General features: G+C 38.2%; 4 protein-coding genes across 5 annotated transcripts; 1 reads left to right on the top strand and 3 right to left on the bottom strand.

Annotated features, from left to right (window-relative positions):
• Positions 1-402: 402 nt before the first annotated feature.
• LOC140759541 (uncharacterized) lies at positions 403-3,563 on the bottom strand. The gene is made up of 3 exons (XM_073096126.1): positions 2,794-3,563; positions 1,834-2,131; positions 403-852 (listed from the first exon to the last, which is right to left on the bottom strand). The coding sequence occupies exons 1-3, from the start codon at positions 3,484-3,486 to the stop codon at positions 818-820; spliced, it is 1,026 nt and encodes a 341-aa protein (XP_072952227.1). The 5' UTR covers positions 3,487-3,563; the 3' UTR covers positions 403-817.
• Positions 3,564-4,553: 990 nt separating this feature from the next.
• On the bottom strand, positions 4,554-13,328 carry LOC140759353 (uncharacterized). 2 transcript variants are annotated; one of them, XM_073095892.1, is made up of 19 exons: positions 13,170-13,328; positions 13,016-13,076; positions 12,733-12,769; positions 12,465-12,595; positions 12,241-12,333; positions 12,057-12,144; positions 10,860-10,993; positions 9,047-9,186; positions 8,865-8,915; positions 8,673-8,755; positions 8,524-8,587; positions 8,333-8,447; positions 7,612-8,113; positions 7,275-7,488; positions 7,121-7,191; positions 6,166-6,334; positions 5,961-6,090; positions 5,158-5,609; positions 4,554-5,054 (listed from the first exon to the last, which is right to left on the bottom strand). In XM_073095892.1, exons 1-19 carry the CDS (start codon positions 13,278-13,280, stop codon positions 4,800-4,802), a joined length of 2,901 nt encoding a protein of 966 aa, XP_072951993.1. In that variant the 5' UTR covers positions 13,281-13,328; the 3' UTR covers positions 4,554-4,799. The 2 variants fall into 2 exon arrangements, with proteins under 2 accessions (XP_072951993.1, XP_072951994.1); XM_073095893.1 differs by having other exon boundaries at positions 8,524-8,578.
• A 1,034-nt stretch (positions 13,329-14,362) lies between these two features.
• Positions 14,363-16,438, top strand: LOC140759354 (pentatricopeptide repeat-containing protein At1g59720, chloroplastic/mitochondrial). The gene has a single exon (XM_073095894.1). The coding sequence runs from the start codon at positions 14,464-14,466 to the stop codon at positions 16,132-16,134; it is 1,671 nt and encodes a 556-aa protein (XP_072951995.1). The 5' UTR covers positions 14,363-14,463; the 3' UTR covers positions 16,135-16,438.
• A 158-nt stretch (positions 16,439-16,596) lies between these two features.
• Positions 16,597-20,409, bottom strand: LOC140759355 (calcium-dependent protein kinase 10). The gene is made up of 7 exons (XM_073095895.1): positions 19,580-20,409; positions 19,252-19,395; positions 19,007-19,159; positions 18,551-18,666; positions 18,308-18,475; positions 17,258-17,488; positions 16,597-17,153 (listed from the first exon to the last, which is right to left on the bottom strand). The coding sequence occupies exons 1-7, from the start codon at positions 20,214-20,216 to the stop codon at positions 17,007-17,009; spliced, it is 1,596 nt and encodes a 531-aa protein (XP_072951996.1). The 5' UTR covers positions 20,217-20,409; the 3' UTR covers positions 16,597-17,006.
• Positions 20,410-22,015: the final 1,606 nt, after the last annotated feature.

Here is a 22,015-nt window from a genome sequence, read left to right as displayed (position 1 = left end):
TCTGCATTCATTACCAGTAGAACCCCCTATTCATTGATAAGCATGTCTGCCTCACAAGCCAAAGACATTTTTTTGTAGTTGAAAAATTGGGTACAGAGGGGGATCACAGGAGGATCCATTCAGACTTTATGAACTCGATCTTTGACAACAAACCTGGAAAAAATATGAGCTACAAAATTGTTGCACCGACTAGTTTAACCATAACTTTCACAGATTTATTATGAAGTCAGGGATTAGGCAGCATTGACCAGAAGCTGCCTTGATGAACACCTTCCAGGAGGGCAAGAGCCTCTCACATAAGAGCACTTTTGCAGTAGTCTAAGAATATGGACTTTCCCATACTATCCTGGAGAACCACTTCAGTTGTGATCACGAAATAATGATGGTCATTCCAGAATTACATGCCCAAACAGATATCGCTCATTTTAAAAAACAATCAAAACATCTACAACCGTTCGGTTCGAAAGAATCTCGAACCAACTAGTTTGCAAGCAATAAATTCGACACAATGACGAGAAATATATCTATGATTCGAGATGATATATTGATATATACAATTCTTAGCCTCTTAGGTCTCTGAATTGAGACCTGTATCATGTATAATCTAAGAGAGAAACCTCAAAACTGCAAAACGACTAATCCAAAGAATTTCCCAATGTCTTCAATCGAAAACTATCCCTGTTGCTAATGCCAAACCTCCACCAGTTCGAGTAGATATCCCCACAAAACTATGATTTGTTCCAGTATCAATGATTTGGTCATATGATGAGGAAGACAAGTGCATAAATCCAGCTTGTACCTCTAGTGCTGTGACTGACTATGAACCGTAAGATCTGCTGAAGGTCCTGGCCACTGAAAATTAATAAGAGGATAAATTAAATACTGAAGGAACAGCAACAGAAATACCAGGTAAATTGACCATCACTATGTTAAATGTTAGCTAACATATTTCCAGGCCAAAAACTATTTCAAGATAATTCATAGAAATGGAAACCGAAGAGGAAATGCCAGGCAATTTTATCAGCATTAATACATTTCTTTATGTATTGAAGGAGAACTGAAAGTTACCTACTAAAATCAACAGAAATACCAGGTAACTGGACTAGCTTTATGTTTAACTTACATACATCCAGACCAAAATCAATGGCGAGATACGTCCGCAGAAATAATAATGAAATAGGAAACTTTTCAGGTAATCAACAAAAAATGAACATGGCTTTCACTCTCCAGTAGGGATGTGAATGTGTAATCGAACTTGATACTTCGAGTTAGGCTTGAAACCAATTTCAAGCCAAGCTTGAACGGACATGGTTTATCATTTCAAAGCAACTGCCTATTACGAGCGATTGCTTATCAAACTTGATACTTTCAAGCCAATTGCTTATCAAATTTTGTTTTAGAGTCAGCTCAAGCCAATCTTGAGTTTCGAGCAGTTTGATAAGCAAATTCAAGCCAATTTTCAATCGAACTAATTTTAGTGTAAATCAACTCAAATCAAGCTTGAATTAAATTTTGGATAGTCTACACTTTAGAAAATCAAATTAAACATGTAACCAAATTAAAAATTTCGTTATTCGTAAATTGAGCCTTATCGAGCTGGCTTGTGCTCAAGTTTGATTTAAAATTAATTTCGAGCATGATCCAATTGATCAAGCTCGACTCATTTCAAATGCATGCAGAGGTGAAGCCTTATCGAGCCGAGTCAAGCTCAAGACGGCTTGATTATTTTTACAAGCCTACTATCTAGTTCAAGTATGAACATCCATTACATGATATGATGCAAACTTATTTTAAATGATAACAATGTACATTGAAAATAAATAAGAAACTCACCTTTGGAAGACTCCGGCACAACAACAATATGCATTGTCGCATTGTTTGGCGGCAACTGCAGGCGCAGAGGGCAAAGCTTCCCATTGAATGGGTTACGGGTGCAAATGATTACTCCGTCCATACCTATTTCCACCTCCAACAAACGAGTCAACTCCACCAAGCTTGTCCCATTGAAAGTCAACGAATAGCTGCTCTGAATGGCCTCATCCACATCTTCACCATCATCATCCCCCACAATAGCATAATAAATTGTTCGACCCTCCACCTTGCGCGGTGGAGCAGAGAAAGAAACCGATGACTGCATATGATTCCGGCACAATAACATCATTCATCACAAACGATATAAAAATTTTAAAGGGAATTTTACATAATTTATTGAAAAAATTTCATGATTGCCACCGAAATTATCGTACTCTTTTAAAAATATCTTTCTGTGAGTTAAATGTAACTAATCATGATTAAATCCAAACTTAAAATTTAAAAAGACTATTTCGCCTTTGCATAATTTTTTTTAATTATTTAATAGCTATGCCAGCACAACCAAAAATATCTTCTTTTATACAAGATAAAAATTATTAATAAACATTTTATACTGTAAATTAAAAAAGAAGAAGAGTATTTTAGTGTTTGTAAACTTTAATAATAATCTGTTAGGATTATGACCTTAAAATTAACCATTATAATGATTCTGAAAGAGCCTGGATTTTAGCGGATATTTTAAAGAACGCAATGGCAATTTTGATATTTTGAAAATTTTCAGTGATAATTATGTTAAGAAAAACAATTTAGAGTGTCTGAGATTTAAACCGATGCAACAAAATCCCAAGGAAAATTCAAGAGAAGTGGATTTGAGTTGAATTGGTGAAAGTTTGATTGATTCGAAGTCAAGACCTCCAGAGAATACTAATTTAACAATCAATGAGATAGAATACCAATTCAAGTACCAGAAAGATAAATTACCTCAAGCTTGGACAACTTCGTGGGCGCCAATGGCGGCTCAGGCAAGGAAGAGACCTCTAGTGGGGCCGGCGGTGCTGAGGCCACGGGCGGTCGCGATGCCACGCGAACGGGCACTGCCCGCGGGGGCGTCGGCGGAGATGGATCGGGGGCCGGCGATGCTGATGCCACGGGCGCAAGCGGTCGCGATGCCACGCGGACGGGCACTGCCCGCGGCGGCGGCGATGGATCGGGGGCCGGCGACACCACGATTTCCACAATCTCCACATCCCAGAAGACCCAATCCTGCGTGGCGGTGCGGTGCGGGACGTCGTGGGTCACCGTGTTCCGCCACGGCGGCAAGCCGCCGTTGGCGCGGAGGTAATTCCCATACCTCGTCTTGAGCTTAACGTGCATCCCATCGCGGATCGGCTCCCACTCCAACGACGAGTCGAGCCGGTCGGGCAGGGTCTGCAGCACCTTGCGGCCGGTCACCCCGAGTAGGAACGGCTCGCCAGAGGCGGTCAGGTACTTCCCGAAACGGCTCTTCAACCGGAGGAACTGGGGGTCCCCGGGCACGGCCTCCACCGTCCACCGCGCGCTACGGGAGGAGCCGTCCCGGTCCTGGATGACGCAGTGCTCGTCCTCCTCCGCGAACAGGTACTTGTTGTGCCGGCTCTTGAGACGCACCGCCTTGGCTTTCCTGAACATCTCCATCTGGAACAAAAGATACAAAAGAAATGGGATTTTCTTTTTCTTTTTTCCTTTTCCTTCTTCAAGATTTGGGATGGCGACGAAGAGTATATATATATATATATATATATATATATATATATATATATATATATCGGAATTGGAAGGCGTGTGAGGAAGAGGGAGGGAAATGGGAGGATTACTTGGTTGACTATGGAAAACGAAAGGAAATTGACAGCAAGAAGGAAAGAGAGACAAGACAAATTGGTTTCAATTAAGTGCGGCTTCAGACGTGGCGGTAGAAAGTTTTTGACCAAACTAGCCCTCCCCTTTACTTTATTAACTGAAATGGATCATCATAATCCCTTAATCCGACAGTAAAGTGCCCAATTGATTAGCATTTTATTTATAACACGAACTGCTGATAAATTTAATGTTTTTTTTATTAAATAAAATATTAAAAAATCTAGCGTTTTTCTTTTTTAGGATGTTACTAACCATAATCATGTTCATCTGTCAGTTTACTAACTATAAAAATATTGATAAGATCACGACTTGATCTATAAGAAAGATGATTAATTCTTCAAATTAAATTTTACTGACGTGAACGCATACATGATAAATCTAGACCCTTTTTAATTATAAAGATTTAGTTTGGTATATAAAGTTTAGACAAAGAGCTAATTTAGTTAGAAACTCTTCTCATCTGGCCCAAACGCATGTTTGTTATACACGTTTACTTCTCTATTAGCTTTTCTTATTCTTTTGACTATCGCAATGATATAATCCACGTCGTTAATGGAGCTGAAAGTAGGTCGTAGTGATGAAGTATACAGGTATTTATCGAGAAGCCAACGTTGACTCGTTCAAGCTACAGCCGCGGAATTCCTTAAGAGATTCGAGAAGTTCACTAGCTTAGTGGATAAGAGGGACAACTCGGCATGGTCCTCACCCAATTAAAAAACGCGGATCCGAGTGGACCCTACCTGAGCTGGAGTAGTTTGAACAAGCCATTGGACCTCTTTCTTGGAACTCTGGCCACCTCCGATGTGCAAGGAAAATACCAAAGAAATTCTGGAAAGCTGCAGATATACCAAACGAATGGCCGTTCAAATCTTTCAGAATGCATCGCGTTTATTCAGTTGGGGGAATACACATTCCTTTTACGAATAACTTACATGCAATAAACATTCTCATCCCAGAATCCACAAAAGAGAAGGGGGTATCAACAAGAACTCAAGGCTGGCTGCTCTATAATCCCCAACTAAGATGAGGCCTACCAGAGAGCCGTAGAGGAAACTCTTAACAAAATTTTGGTAACTACCAAGAGTGAGGACTCACTCGAACCACCTTCTGACTTCTTTATGGCCGGGATTTTTAGCATCTTTTGTTTTGTTTGCACCGTGCTGCGAGAAGCTGGACCGATATTTCTCTACTAGCATGTCCAGCTTATCCATGACTTCCTCTCCTGAGGATTCTTTCTTTTTCTTCTTTTGATCTTTGCGTGTTTTCTTCGGTTCAGAACCACCAGCAGTTCTAGCTTTCCTTTTTCTAGAAGATGCCATCGTTTCCACGTCCATAGGCATATTTTTCTGCTTGAAATCAAGGAGTTACCATGGTCTAAGCTAAAATTATATGACAAGATAATACGACCCGACTGAAAAAAAAGAAGAAAAGAGACCCAGGCATTCTTACTTTTCCTGCAGAGTTTATTGACTTTCCTTCTTTTATCCCTTCTTGGTGTGCTTTAGGTTTTACATCTGTCTTGTCATCTTCCAATTCAACAGACCTAGTAGTCTTTCCTCTTCTTGCAGCTCTGTTATGTTTATTAGTCTTCCTACTCCCTCCCGCACTAAGTTCTGTATTGCTACCTTCACCAGCCACACCACCTTGCTCTACTACTCTGGGTCCTTTGGTAGGTTCTGATACATCAGATGAGATGTTATTCATTCGCTGTTTCTTTGTCTTTCTCAAAGTCCTTTTATCATTTACTTTTGAGTCACCATCTGTAGGTTGTTGCAGAATTTTGTCCCCTCTTGAGTTGCCGTGACTCTCCTTTGTCGACTCCTTAGCTTTAATGAGCCTTAATTTCTGGAGGTCCTCAAGAGCAAACTCCACAATGGGACGGCGTTCTGGACCGAAGGTTTCTGAAATAATAAAGCATGACAGCTTGATAAGGAATCATCTACAGGTTACCACATCATTGTCCAAGAAAATAAGGAAGATATAAGTATGTACAATGAAGCAAACCATACGCCGCACAAGGAGATGGAGTAAATAAGAAAAAGTAATCTCATAAGCCTCTCAGCTAACATTAAACCTTATTATCTAAATATGATGCTACCGTGTGAAGCAAACCAACATGAACTACTCTTAAAATCTAAGTTTTGAAAAACAAAACATACTGAAATCAACAGTCTTACTCTGAAAGCAAAAAATAAGCATATTATAATCGCTCTAACATACTTTTCTGTCAGGGACAATGAGTAAATTATTACCAGGATTATTATTTAAAACTCTTAGAGCCACCAGTGCATGCTCATGATCTTTAAAATCAACAAAAGCTACACCACGTGAATGTTTCCTGACACCACTCTCGCCTTTCTTTTCATCTTTCAAAAGCTTTACCTGGTAAATGTATGTAAATTAGAAAAAGGAAAAAAGCAAAGCAAAAGGAACTTAAAAACCAAAAGTGCACTGAACCTTTTGAATAACAGGTTTTTGCTTGGAAGCACGAGAGAGAACTGCATCTCGACAAAGTTTTGTGACTTGCATGGATGTCATAGTCTTTGGAAGATTATAGATAATAAGTCTAGTTCTAGAAACATGAAACTTTGGAGACTGAAGCATTTCCGTCTTTTTCCTCGCAAGCCTACATGATAGCACAAAGAAAAGTAATAATATGCACAGGAGTGGATACTCCTTCAGGGGCAGCATTCGCCAATCGAGTAATCTAGAGCAGAATTTATCAGGTACTTTGGATTAGATTTTTTGAACTACCAAAGTTTTGATAGCCCAGTAGCCCACATTTCAGATAGGAAAAACTACCACAGAAAAGAAGAAAAAAGTATTGGAATTTTCTTTTGAACTCATATTAGAAGGAAGAACCTTAGTAATAAAAGAACAAAATGATACAGTAAGGCTGTTTCAGGTTTAATGATATATTAACGCTGCGCAAAATTATCAGATTAGCATTAGACCTGTGATGCAACAAAAGAGGCAAAAGAACGAATCTTTGAGTGGGCAAATATTTTGAGGACAATGATTTAATATTTTTTTTTTGTTGTTGTGAAAATCTGGTGATTCGACTCAATCACTAGAAAATCTTGAAGACAGAAGGAATCAGTAAATAGGATAGAAATCATTTTAAGGTGTGAAATATTAAGACAGAAGGAATCAGTAAACAGGATAGAAATCATTTTAAGGTGTGCAAGTTACATTTACAGGAATAAAAGAGACTGAAGATTAAAAAGCATGGTACAACTTCATATATTATTAAGCATTAAATTTGCTTTTAGTAAAAAAGAGTGCATCCAACATTTTAGCTACCAAAATAGGTACCTAAAGATTGGTCTAAAGTAAATAGAGAAAACGATGAAAAATGTGGCATCACTATAAAAAAAGGCTCCAAATTTAAATTCAAAAATTAGCAGCTTACGTTTCACGCTTCTTCATATCAGCTTCTGACACACCTTCAGCAGCTGGTGTTTTGGGAAGAATTACACCTTCCTGTCTCAATGTATAAGAAAATATATGATACAAAAATATTACTTGATGAATGCAATGAGGTGAAGGGAGGTATAGTTCTTTACCTGTGCTAGGTATAAATTACGTCGATCATGGATCTCATTTTTCGTCTTCTCAACTTCTTTTCTGTGAGCTGATTCCTTGTTCAATGCCTTCATAACTTTCAGTGCTCTCCCCTTCATTACAATTCCCAAACCAGGAGCAGCATTTGCAGCAGAAACAGATGCATCTGCCGCAGCTGCTGTGGCAAACTTCAGAAAAGCTGTTCCTCTTGGTCTTCTGCATGAACAACGCAAAAGTATCTATGTTACAAGACATAACAAATAGATTTCAACCTAGTTATTTATACAAGGGAATAAACTATTAGAGTACAAAACACAAGAGAGGAATATCCGGACATACTTGGTAAGTTGATGAAGAACAGGAAGAAAAGATTGCACCTTCCCAAACACAGAGAACCTCTGTTTGACCTCCTCATTACTAATATCAAATGGAAGATTGCTTATGAATATTGTTCTCTCCAAATCAGTGTCTCCAGTTTTCACAGCTTCTGATCCTTTAGCAACTCTAAGTTCAGTGGTGTCAGCATCTTTAAGAGGCACAAGAGCTTTCTTGCTTTCCGAGATAATTCTTTTCTTTTCTTTGATATCCTCAGCTGCCTCTGAAATGTCAATACTTGATGGTTTTAATGATTCAGATACATTCTTCGATGACTCAATCAAGCTTTCAAGAACCTTTTTGGAAACTTCTGCCTCAATTCCAAAATTATTTTCGTCAGGATGAGTTCCAGTCATGTCATCATGCTCAGGTTCATGATCATCAAGATTAAAAGCCTCTCCGACCAGATTATCTTCACTAGCTTCATTTTCCTCATCACTGTCGTTGTCATTTATACTTGGGTGTCCTGAATAACAGAAACAAACATATCAAAATCATGGTTTCCAAATTGTCAAAGTGGCATTCAATTGCTGACGTGACTCAGAGGGTGTAATAGCTCGATGTGAAAAATGAAGGAAATGACTAATGAGGTTTTACTTGTTCTTATGTTTTCCTACTCATCTACCCAATTATAATCAGTTACTTGGGGGGAAGTAAAGGAAGCATACAAGCAAACATAGTATACCATCATCTTCTAATGCAGCAGATGTCGTGGCAACCGCGTATACTCTCTTTGGAACAGCCCAATCAACAGCCACAGTTCTCTTTGCAAGCACTCGCCCATTGAAATTTTTTATTGCCTAATAAAAAGCAGCATATTACATAAATTCTCTGTGAAATATTTTCCTAACACTACTGAAATGGTACTAACCGTACATTTTCGGCATCATGCTTGCATGTAAAAGAGACAAAAGCAAAGCCTTTGGAAGTTCTGGAAGTTCTGGAAGAAAGGAAAAAAGAGTAAATGAAAGATACAATATCTCAATAGTTAAAAAGCTAAAGGAACAGTTGCAAAGTAAAAATACCTTTCTTCCAACTTGTGTGGAACTAAAACATCCCAAACAAATCCTGCAGAGCTAAACATATCTTTGATCTCCTGTGGCGTAATCTGCATTAGATTTTGCATCAGTTGACTGTCATTTCCCCCCACATACACACACATATACATACACACTACATTTAGCAATGAATGCAATAGAGCAAGAACTATGAAGAACCTTAAATGGTAGATTCCTGAGAATAACTCTCCACTTCCTAGGTTTTGATCCCTGAGTCAGAAAACATACAGACACAAGGATCTAGTCAGAACATAACACAATCCACTAAATAAGGGTAAGTTCCATCAATAAGCATCCTGCAGTACATACTATATGACACATTGCATAAGGATGAAACATACCTCCCCACCCAATTGCCGAGCCCACACACATCCACCCTTTATCTCTTGTTGATGCAATCTTCGTACTGAATCCCGTGCTGATTTAACACTTGCAAAAAGAACTGATGAAGCACCTAAAGTACATCCATCTCGAGCTAGCCCTGAAAGTTGTAACAATATTTTCTACACAATCTTAAAGAGACATCTTAAAGCAATTCTTAGAAAAACAATCCAACCTTTCACAGAATAATCCACTAGTAAAATGAAACATTTTCTTAAAATGCAAAGATTAAAAAAATATCTAAGGGAGAACCCCATGAAGTTCAAAAGATCAGCAAGTGATACTTATAAAATTTACTGTCATTATACTATCCTTCAAGTTGTTTTATTTCTCTGAACCTAAATATATTGTGTCTTACCATGCAGACTGATTCTTCTCCAGAGCAGATTAGGGCATGATGCACACAAAGTTAGTAGATGATTGCATGAGGGAATTTTTTATCTGACAAATAGATAATATTGGCCCTCTTCAAAATATTATCTGTTATCTTCTCCTTGTTTCAATCTTTGATATGCTTTTTATCTTCTCTCAAGTCATAGAGGGCCCTCTAGTTGCCTACCTTTATTTACTAGTGGCCCATCTCCACTGGATTATCTTCTCTTCCACACCCTCTTTTAACTCTTGCTAGTTCTTTCTGGAAAAAGTTGGAGACAACATTCTTCTTTGAGACAATCTAGCAAACATATTTGATGAAAATCTGCTTGATGATACATAGAAAATTGCTTTTCTTTGTTGTGCTAAGACTTTAGGGAAGAAAGCAAACAATGCAGCTCGCAACTCATCAACTATGTAGATTAGAAATTGAGATTCTTCAAAGCAAGGTTCAAAAAATCGGAAAAAACCTTCCAAAAATACAACACATGTCGGCCATATCGGCCACTCAAATCGGATCAACCTACTTTTAATTACATAAAATTCTGAATGTTATTTAAAAAAAAAATCTAAAATTTAAAAAAATAAGAAAAATAAGAAAATAATAATTACTCACATATGAAGTTTAAACACTTAAAAAAAATACTAACTTAAAACTGCTGCAATAAAGGAGAGAGTGGAAGAAACGAAAAGAAAAAAAGAAAAACTCTGCCATAGTGAAGGAGAAAGAAGAAAAAAAATTGAAGTGAATAAATAAGAGAAGAGAGAGGAAAAGAAATAAAATAAAAAAATCACATAACCGAGGTTATCAGAGTTGGATCTGCATCGGTGGAGTTGGTAAGAGCTGAATTTCTACGTCGGAGAAGCAATAGCTGTGGTAGGGAGATAAAGAGAAAAATAGTGAAAGAGAGAGAAAGAGGAATAGTGAAAGAGAGAAAGAGGATTGGCCGATCCTTCGAACCATGTTTCAAAGAGTAACACTCAAGAAACATTCATAGGAGCTACATTAGAAGGATACGCTAAAGATTCTCAAGTTCTCTAATTAGAAAATTATTCTACTATAATAAGCACGGTACCACAAAACTGGGAGGACAGTCATTGTATGTCTCCAACTTCAACGGTGGTACATCTAAGCTCAATCAGCTCCCTAATTAGAAGATTCCTGCTATTATTGTAATTGTACCACACTACCACCAGAAACATGAGATTGAACACGCCATTAGATGCCTATTAATTTATTATAATCATTAATAGCTAATTAATTGCACTGCATCAAATGTAGTGAACAAATCTAGCACATTGCTAGAAGCCCATAACCTTATGTTCGTTGAAAGAGCTCCATCAAAAATCAATTATAAAGTAGAGCTTGAGATATTTAATGGCAAAGAAGAGCCAACGTACCATGGAACTCTAGTTCTTCTTTTGGGAGAGGATAATTAATGGAGACTATAGATCCAACCTCTCCAGCCAGACGAAATACTTCAACTGCCATCTCAGAGTTAAGAAGACCACCAAATATTACTGTTCTTGCAACCCTTCAAGATATCAGGAGAAAGAATGAGATGAGAAAAAGCTTGGGATACTTAGACATGTCAGCCATTAGTATTATCTGAAAGTATGATTTTATTCTCTTCAAAATATATAGATAAAGACAGCTACCAAAGACAAATTTCAGTTAAAAGTTCTCAGTTTTGATAAATTGGAAACAAAAAGTGATCTCCCAAATAAGACAACCAAAGAATACAAAGATGTTCTGAAGAAAACAATGCTGATTTCATAACTGAAAACTTCTTTTAACATTTCTTTTCTTAGAGCAATCATGCGTGAAGCAGTAAATTCCATAATGCAAGCAAGAGATTCAAAAATTTAGATAAACTAATATAGTGACCAGTAGCTGCGCATAAAAAATTCATGAAGTAATAGTCAGATGAAAAAAAACGTTTGCGCGTCTATATACCCAGGTGTCAACAAGTAAGCAAGTGTTTGTATGTGAATTATTGATACTAATCCCACATAGGTCCAATATAGCATTATATTCCTGAAACTTTCCATGTAATCATTAAATCATTTTCTGCACAATTTCTTGAAAGAAGTCATATGCTAGCATTACCTAAAGATGATAATGTATAGCCAATATTAAGATACACGTGATTAGCATTGTGACACAAACGATAACTGACCTTTCGTCTGGCAGAACCCAATGACTACACTTATGTCTTACTAGATCACTAAAGTATGTCAAGTTTGTCAAAGCTACTTGAATAAGGTAGAAACCTTATCTCATATTTCTTTCCCCTCCCTCCCACTCTCTCTCCAGCTTTTGAGATACTTCCTAATGCAGATATTCTTTCACCCTAAGTCTCATAAAAGAAGCAATTAGCACTTGTAACTCTACCAGTTTTAGACTATAAACAAACACTTTACTAATGAATGCACAGGAGGAAACAATAAGTATTTATTAATGAAAGGTAGGAAATGTACAAAGTAATCAATGCTACAATGAATTGGTTCTGAATTTATCTGAAACAGAATTATATATTAAAAGTAATTTGTATCCAGAGTATCTGAATGCAATTTGCTGGAAATTGCAGTCCATACCTCTGCTTCTCTGAACCATCCACTTTATCAGTATGCTCATTGTCCACAGCCATCACCATCCCATCATCCTTGGTGACCCTTGGAGTTCCTAGATCAACAAAACATCTATTAATTTCAGCCAATTTACGAAATTTAAATGATGTCATAAGAAAGTGCAGGGAAAATGTTAACGGTTTACTGCAACCTAATTCTGATGTTTGAGAAGTTCCCTTAAGCTTGTTGCTACTTGCTGAATGATCAGTTGCCTCATTTTCCAAAGTAGAGTCATCCACGTTGACTGCTTATTCAAACCAAAAAGATTGAAGAGAAAACTCAGTGATATGTCAATACTGAGATAATACATGAATTTTAAGAATCTACACACACACACACACACACAAAAAAAAGAACTTGAGCAAGGAGGATAACCATTCTTTGCCTTTTCCAGGCGTTGCTTGAGAGGAAGACGGTGCATTGCAAGCTTGGCTCTAATTTTCCTACCACTAATAGCTAAGCCATTTTTAAGTTGAATAGAACGCTCAGCATCTTCAACAGAAGCACTAACAAGAACAAGGCAACACATCAGTTGGTTATCTGAGTATTGAGTGATAATTAGCATATCTAAGAACTAAGAACTAACATCGCAAAAGTTTCAAAGAAGACCAAGGTCAACAAGTTGTCAAACACTAAGACTTACAATTGTACAAACCCAAACCCACGGCTCACTTCGGATCCTGCATCGACAATAAAGAGCACAAAGTAAGATAAACTGCTTTACTAGTAGCATTTTTCATGATAATCATTTTAATCATAAGATGCACATAAAAAAATAACAAAACGAACATGAAAAATGTGATTAAAAAAATAAGTAAAACACGCCTTATCTACTAGCTCATCTATTTAGAACCAAGTAACATTGCGTAGATATACGAAAAATCTAGTAGAAATAAAATAAAAACCAAATCTTATCGTCCCCTTACCCTTCTTGGTGACCATAAAGCATCGCCGCACTGGGCCCACCTCGCTAAAAATTTCCTCCAACTAAATCAAGAGTCAAGAACGAGGGATTAGAGAAAATTCGAACAAAATAAGAGGACCTAAATCACAAAGACGAAGTGGGAACGATAAGAGTACCTGTGATGACTTGAAGGTGTAAGGTAGATTCGAGACAAAGATTGTCGATGGACAGTGTTCCGCGTCGCCCTTCTTAGATTCGCCGCCATCGCTTCTCTTTCTCTTAACCATAGCAAGGGTTTTGGAGTCCAGAAGCGAAGAAGAGAAGAGCAAGGGTTTTGGAGATCGAGAAGAGGTGAGAAGGTGGAGGGTCTACTCATGCTGCAGAGTGGGGCCCAATTTTTAAGCCCAGTAGATTAACTGAGCTCGGCCCAAAATGTTTTGGCCTGTTTTCCAATTTTGGCAATTTCGAACTGCATTTACGGTTCACACCCTAACTTTTTCCTAAATTTATAGAGGCAGATTTTTTTTCTTAAAAACACCCCATGGTAACAAGCATTGACAGAAAGGTATCAAAAGCTTTATTTTGTAAATGAATTTAGGGAAAATTATATGAAACACCCTACAATTAACTTTTATCATCATTAGCATTCAATCATATGATTATTTATAAATTAACCCCTATATTTTACTTTTATTATCTCAGAAATACCGCGTGCATACTTAATAGCTTTAGAGAAAGCAGTACGTGAGGAAAAGCGTTGGCTTTGAACTCTGATTGATTTTAACTCAGAGAGCATTTAAGTATTTGAGAGTATTTAACTTATAATGAGGGTCCGTAATACAAATATGCTTAAAACAATTAAATACTTTGGCATTATAAATTTTTTAGGTCTTTTAAAACGTCCCTATAATTTCTTTTTATAGTTTTTTATAAATATAAATAAATTATTTAGCGCCGAGTTTTTTGTTGCAAAAAAATATAAGATTTTTTTACTTCTTATACTATAATATCAAATAACATTAGATAGCTTTTAATTTATTTTTAAATAATTTATATAAATTAAAGTTAGATTTAATATATATATATATATATATTTATTTATTTATTTAAACTATATATTAGATAAAAGAGTTAGTATTTTCAGATGTATAGATAGATAATTAGATAACTCTGGTAAGAAACAAGCTATAGATCATATAGTGTTTCAATAATAAAGAAAAAGGTTGTAAAAGATTAATCTTTAATCCTAATATCACTGGGGAATCAAATCCATAACCTCTATTATCATTGTAAGATCCAACCTACAATGGTGGCTTAATCGTTAATTAGTTTGATTAGTGACACTTACCGTATCCACACAAATCGACCACTTCCTAATCCAGAAACCTCATCCTCTTTCCATCAAACACGCGTCAACGAAACCATGCCGCCGTCACCACCACCACCAGCATCCTACTTCCATTTCCCACAATGTCCTCCACCCCACCATCACCACCACCACCATCTCCTCCTCATCATCTTCTCCCACCTCCCCACCCTTCGCTCTCCGTCCTCCACCTCAAACCCCTGCCCGCCTCCTTCTCCTGGAACTCCCTCTTCCGCTCTTATTCCCGCTCCCCCAACCCATCCCACAAGCTCCACGCCCTCCACCTCTACCGCTCCATGCTCCTGGACCCTTTTGCCCCTCCCCCCGACCACTTCACCTTCCCCTTCGTCCTCAAGTCCTGCGCCTTCTTCGCCGCTCTGTCCGAGGGCACCCAGCTCCACGCCCACATCGCCAAGCTCGGCTTCGCTTCCAACACCTACGTCGCCAATTCCCTCGTCCACTTCTACGCCTCCTGCGGCCTCCCTTTGCTCGGACGCAAGCTGTTCGACCGAATCCCGCACAGGTCCCGCGTCTCGTGGAACGTTGCGATTGACGGGTACGTGTGCAATGGGGAGTATGAGAAATCTCTCGCTTTGTTCAGAGAAATGCAGGCTTTTTTCGAGCCTGACGAGTTCACGATGCAGAGCGTGTTGGGTGCCTGCGGCGGGGTGGGGGCGTTGTCGTTGGGGATGTGGGCGCATGCATTGATGTTGAGAAAGCTTGATAAGGACACGGTGGTTGCGGATGTTTTGATTAATAATTCTCTGGTCGATTTGTACTGCAAATGTGGATCGATTGATTTGGCTCGTCAGGTGTTCGAGAAAATGCCAGTTAGGGACTTGGCGTCATGGAATGTCATGATCTTGGGGCTCGCGATGCATGGGTGCGTCGAGGAGGCTTTTGAGGCGTTCTCTCGCATGTTGGAGGTGGAGAAGTTGAAGCCCAATTCGATCACATTCATCGGCGTTTTGAGTGCATGTAATCACGGTGGTCTGGTACGCGAGGGTAGGAGGTACTTCAAGTTGATGGTTAGCGAGTTCAAGATCGAGCCTCAAATCGAGCACTATGGATGCATGGTTGATATCTTCGCAAGGGCCGGGTTCATAGATGAAGCTCTCGATGTCGTGTCAACAATGCCCTGCAAACCTGACGCAGTGATCTGGAGGAGTCTTCTTGATGCTTTCTGCAAGAAAAACGCCGGTCTGGAGGTCAGTGAATCAGTGGCCAGGCAGGCCCTAGAGGTAGGGGATGATGCCACCAGCGGCGTCTACGTCATGATGTCGAGGGTCTACGCATCGGCCAACCGGTGGAATGACGTTGCTCTGGTTCGTCGGCTGATGAGTGAAGAAGGAATCAGGAAGGAGCCCGGATGTAGTTCGATCGAAATGGATGGCGCAGTTCACCAGTTTGTTGCAGGAGACACATCTCATCCTCAATCAGAAGAAATTTACAAGACCCTGAATGAAGTTGAGCAAAGGCTTGCTTTGACTGGATACAAGCCAGATACATCTCAGGCGCCATTGGTCGCCGGAGTCGATAACGTGAAAGAAGATTCTCTTCGTCTCCACAGCGAGAGGCTCGCTATATCCTTTGGCCTACTCAACATGGCGCCAGGGACGCCCATTCGAATACTGAAGAACCTAAGAGTATGCAAAGATTGCCATACGATGACCAAACTGATCTCACGGTTATACAACGTTGAGATCATTGTGAGGGATCGGATTAGATTTCATCACTTTAGAGATGGTTCATGTTCTTGCATGGATTACTGGTGATAATCTGACGCTAGCTAGAAATTGAGCTGTTTATAGGAAGCTAATAGAATTGCAAATGTCCGAAAATGGAGCAGAGGAAGTTACAGTACAATGTTAAGGTGGTGTTACTTTGACACTGCTTTAAATTATTGGTTGACATATCAAAAGCTTTGTTTTGATATTATCAGGATATCTTTCTATCATGTTATAGCTTGATGACAAGTATATTTTGAGACGTCAACGTATCTGAAACTATGCTCATTAGTCCAGAAGTTCTATCCCTATGCCTTAAACCACTGGAAAGTGATGGGACTATGGCTATGGACGAAGAGAACTACTTTATGTCTTTATCCTATCCAGAATTAAAATATTTCACTATGTATCACCAAGAGAGTCCCATTACGAAAAACATCTCTTTGAGTGGGAAATTCCACAACTCAGGACTATTAACTTCAGCTCAAATCACGAAAGAGAAATATGAAGCACCGACAAGGCAACAAGCAAGATTGTATTTTGACATAAAAGAAACCAATTTTCCTTATACACTGGTTAGTCAATAAGTACAACAATACATGATTATAAGGAATCTAAAAATTCCTACACGATCTCAAAACACCTAATCACATTATCACTCCTACACAGCAGAGAAAACGAACTTTTCTATATCAGAGAAGTAAAGAATAGAGGAAGGAAAGTAAGATGACTTTGTGCGACAACCAATAGATGATTATACATCTTTACATACAATACTTTATGCAGAGATAGAAAATGGAGACCACCTCCCAACCCTGTCCAGTGCCAAGCATCTCGTGGTGCTCCGCTTAAATGGACACCAAGAAAAATAATCCACTCCCCCTCACAGAAGATAAAGATAGTGGGTTCAATCTCTAACCTCAGCTAGCCATAGACAATGAACCATCCTTCATAAGATTGATGCTAAGACTTTTAAACCTTTCTCTTGAATACTGTCGAGATGCTTTTCTCCAATCAGTGCCGGCTTTCATCATCGCTACAAACTCCTCATAACTGATACGACCGTCCTGAAATATGGTTACATAGCAAACCATCGCAGCAAGATCATATGTGAATAGGTCTAAACATATCAAACAACTCAAGAAAACATAATTATAACAAGAATGTCTACCTTGTCTGTGTCAACTTCCTGCAAAATGTCATTCAGAACTTCAATATCTGCTTGGCCAGAGTCATCTGTTAAGGCTTCTCTTAGTTCGTCAAATTCAATATAATTGCTCCCATCTTTGTCAAAGAACATGAATGCTTTGTGGAGATGCTCATCATTCGATAATCTCTGTAAGTGGATGGTTACCGCCACAAACTCGCCATAGTCCAAGAAACCATTTCCATCAGCATCAGCCTACATGAAATTTTGGAGCAAAGTTGCATTATATTTATTGAGAAATAACTGAGGGTCCAATGATCACATCACATCAAATAAGTAAATTGAATCAGAGGTGTTTGTGACTGACGAAAATATCTGTTCATAGCCTAACCTTGATCAATTCAATCATCCTTTGACATATCAAGTACAGCCTAATAAATACTTTTCTTATTGCAACACCACCAAGATCACCACAACAACCATCAGAAGTTGGAAGAACCTTAAAGTCCATCTCGAGGAAAATTAATAATCCTTCTCTTGAATTCAGATTTATTTAGGGCCAACCAATCTATCAATGAAATCTTAGGCTAAAGCTAACATTTCAGTACATTCTGCGGAGAAGCCATCTGACTTTTGCTTCAAGCCTTTAATATAAGATAAGGTCTAAGCATTGAAACAATTCCCATTGACTGATTTTCAAAAAAAAAAAAAAAATATATATATATATATATATATATGATAACGTTCTTCAGTCCAGTGACAATGTGAAGCATATAATACATAACTGGACTAGACAAATTGAGAAGCAAGTAGCATGCCCATCTGAGAATTTAGACAATAACGAGATGATATGGATGATGGAACATGAGAAAGTCAATGATAAAACAAAAGATAACAGCATCTTACACAGTTGCCAACCGACAGTGTACATTTAAAGATATATGTCAAGGACTCACTTGAATAGAAGATTGAAAAACAAACAGATAGTAGTATCAAACATAAATATACCAAACAATTAAATTAAGAGTTAATTGTAAGAATTATCAAGAACTATAAAAATGTGAAGATACTTACAGCCTCCATCAACAACTTCATCTCTGGTTCAGCCAGTTGAGAACCAACTTTTTGAAGGCCAACCTTCAGTTCTTCAAATGTGATCTTTCCATTATTATCTGTATCCATTAGCTTAAACATTTCTCTGATGACCTCTACTTCTTCAATCGATAGGTGCTCAGCAATTACCTGAAAAATCTCAACTCATTAAGCTTTACCAACCATAAAATCATTGCTGAGCTAAATAGAGGACATATTACTAACCCGCATAGCTTTCTTTTTGAACCTATTCATCACTGAAAATTGTTTTAGCCTTGCTCTAACAATATCTCCAAGTGGAACATTTGGAGCTTTCTTTGCATTCTGCAGCCACGAGTGTTCTACGGAGCATAACATGGATACAAGTGAAAGAAAATTAACATTAGCAAGAAAAGTTGATTTGTGCTTTTACATTAAGACGCTTTTTTTTTTCTTTCGTCACTAAACCACAAGCTATGAACTTTAAAATATTATCATGCATATAAGTGTTAGTTACTTAATTCTAGCCACTCAATAATGATTTGGATATCGAAGAAGGATAATCTGCTAAAAACTTAAGTTCATAACACACATCAAGCTATCACAAATAAAAATGGTGGTTCCTTTGTAAATGGAAGAACTTTAAACAACATCTAGTAGTCAAGTATCTCAAAATTACTAGTGCCAAATCAATTGACTCACCAAGAACCTGCTGAGCAGTTAACCGCCGCTTCGGATCTGGCTCCAGCATCTGACGAACAAGACTCTTAGCGCTCTCTGAGATCTGTGGCCATGGTTCCCTCTCAAAGTCTATCACCCCTCGTAGAATCGCCCGGGCAACACCTTGCTCGGTCTCTACAATTCAATTCCGAGGACAAGATAGAAAGACTAAACAACGTTTAACCACAATTCGCTCAAAGAAATTACATTATAATCAAATAACCCACCAGCCCAAAACGGTGGAACTCCGCAGAGCAAGATATAAAGGATCACCCCGGCACTCCAGATATCCACCTCTTGCCCATAATTCCTCTTCAGCACCTCTGGCGCCATGTAATATGGACTCCCCACAATCTCCGAGAACCTTTCCCCTGCTCACCATCAACCAAATCTGATCACCAACTATTGCAATTAAGGCATAAACAAGAGTTTTTGACCACTAGGCATGCTTGAAAGTTTGTCTTTATGAAAAAGAAGAAGACATTTTAAGCTATTTGAAGAGCATAACATTCCGATAAGTATTCTATATGACAACGCCGCTGTGCCGTCCAGTACCTGGATGGAAGAAGATGGAGAGGCCAAAATCAATAGCCTTGAGCGGTGAATTCTCCTTCTTATTGGCATACAAGAAATTCTCCGGCTTGAGGTCCCGGTGAATGACCCCATTCTCATGGCACATCCTCACGACCTCCGCGACGGTCCTCGCCACTGCGGCCGCCGCCCGCTCGCTGTAATGCCCCCTCGCCACGATCCGATCAAAGAGCTCACCGCCCTCGCAGAGCTCCATGACGAGGTGCACCGCGTCGGCGTCCTCGTACGCGGCCCTGAGGCGGACGAGGTTGGGGTGATCGGGGAGCGACGACATGATGGCGACCTCGCGGCGGACGTCGTCGACATCAACGGCTGTCCGGAGCTTCCGCTTGGGGATAGATTTACACGCTAGGGTTTCGGAGGTCTGCTTGTCCGTGCAGAGGCGGGTAATACCGAACTCGCCGCGGCCAAGCTCGCGGCCGAGGACGTACTTATCGGAGAGGCGGACGCGGCGGTGGACGGCGTCCTTTAGAACGACGAGAGGAGGCGAGGAGACCGACGGGTCTTCAGAGAAGGGGTTGCGTTTGGGCTTCTTCTTGTTCCTATCTCGACGGGGTTTCTTCTTCTTGGTGGATTGGAAGCAAGCGAAGGTGTTGCCCATGAGAGAGAGAGAAAGAGAGAGGAGAAATGGATATCGAGATTGGTTTCGCTTTTTTCCACCTCCCAATCTTTCTCTATCTCTATCTACCTCTCTATGGATTTGGTGTTTAGAGAATTCCAAGGTTGAAACTTTGGAAGGAGTAGGTGAGGAAGAGGGGGAGGAGGAGGAGGGAGATTTAAGATTTTTGGTGGGGAATTGAGAAAAAGAGACGCGGTTAACACTTTATGCAGTCAAATGGAAACGTATTATTATTATCAAAGAGCAATATAGCTTTCGCTTTTATTATTGTTCACTCTATCCCATTATAGTATTTATTTTCTATTTAATATTTTGTAATTTTACCCTAATAACACAGCAGCTAATTAGAATATATGTATATATATATCTCGTAACTACTAAAAAATTTTAAAGATTAAGAAACTTAAAATACTCTTATTTGACTTTCAAGGTAAATTTTAAATTGTCTAATATGATTAAATTTATAATGTAGGTATATCTAAAATCAAACTAACTCTCTGCCCCCATATGATTTAAATTTATATAAAATTAAACTTCTTTTTATATAAACTGGCAGAGAAAATATAGTATATATATTCCATGATTACATATTTAAAGGGACTTGAGGTTTATAATATTAGATTGGAGATTATAAAGGATGTTGAAAGTGTATTCTGTTTTAAATTAAAAAATATATAAGGTCATAATAATTTTAAATTAATTTACTGAATTTTTTAATTTTAGTTTTTTTTAGTTAATTTGGATAAAAATATTAACAGTTTCACATTAATTTAAGCCACATAGGAAAAATAATATGAATAAAAATTTAAAGGTAGGATAATATTAGGCATAACTTGAGGACAACTATTTATAATTTATCCGGAATTTAATATTTAGCTCTCCATATATCTCTAATCTTAATCTAAATTTTTTTCAAAAAATATTAAGATTATCTATATGATAGTTAACCGTTAGAAACGAATGACATGATTTATGTGACATTAAAGTGAACAGTAAGGTTTGAAATGATAAATATTTTGTATCAAGTAAAGTGGAAATAATAACGAAAGTAAAATATATACTATATTTTTTTTATAAATTTATCTAAAATGTGCTAAGGAGAAAAAGATGCGACAGGTGGAGGAATTATTACTCGAAGACTTTTCGAAGAAGGGGAGGCTATAACATCATTGCGAGTGGTGGTCGATGGTCCACTATATTTAGGTAGAAGGTCTAATCTACATCTAAAATTAGAATTTTAAAATAAAAATTAGAGATAATTTTTAATTTATTTTTCACCGTCCACCATCGATTTTTTTTTTACTGACCTGACCCATAACTTTCTTTTGTTCGTGACCTCCTAAATTTTTATTTTTAGTACATAATATTTTCTTAATAAAATAATATTTTGAATAGTTCAGAAGTTAGTAAATAAAAATAAATAATAGTTGATGGAGTGAATAAAAAATTGTTCCAAGAAAATAATTAGTTAAGAAATTTGACTAGAGAACAAAAGAAATAATTAGAGTGCGTCAGGCGAAGACTGGGAAGGTCATAAAATTCTTTTTTGAGAAGAGCTGAAGAGGTCGTGGAATTCCCGATGCTGTTAAAGATGAGATGAACCATTCATCGTCTTCGTTTAGGTTGACATATATGATCTTGGGTCCCATTCGAGAAAAAGTTGGTAGAATAGTGGGTCGTCGATAAGTGGTGGTTATTCCTTCCTATCGTCTTGTTGATAGGATAATAAACGGACTTAGTTGTTGGTGTGTTGGTCCTTCTAAATTTCTGGGCATTGACGC

This window comes from Typha angustifolia, chromosome 4 (genome assembly GCF_048772165.1).
Source record: "Typha angustifolia cultivar Huaian chromosome 4, ASM4877216v1, whole genome shotgun sequence".
In the NCBI taxonomy this organism is placed as follows: domain Eukaryota; kingdom Viridiplantae; phylum Streptophyta; class Magnoliopsida; order Poales; family Typhaceae; genus Typha; species Typha angustifolia.
The sequence above is the reverse complement of the archived record's forward strand: the minus strand, read 5'-3'. Positions and strand labels throughout refer to the sequence as shown.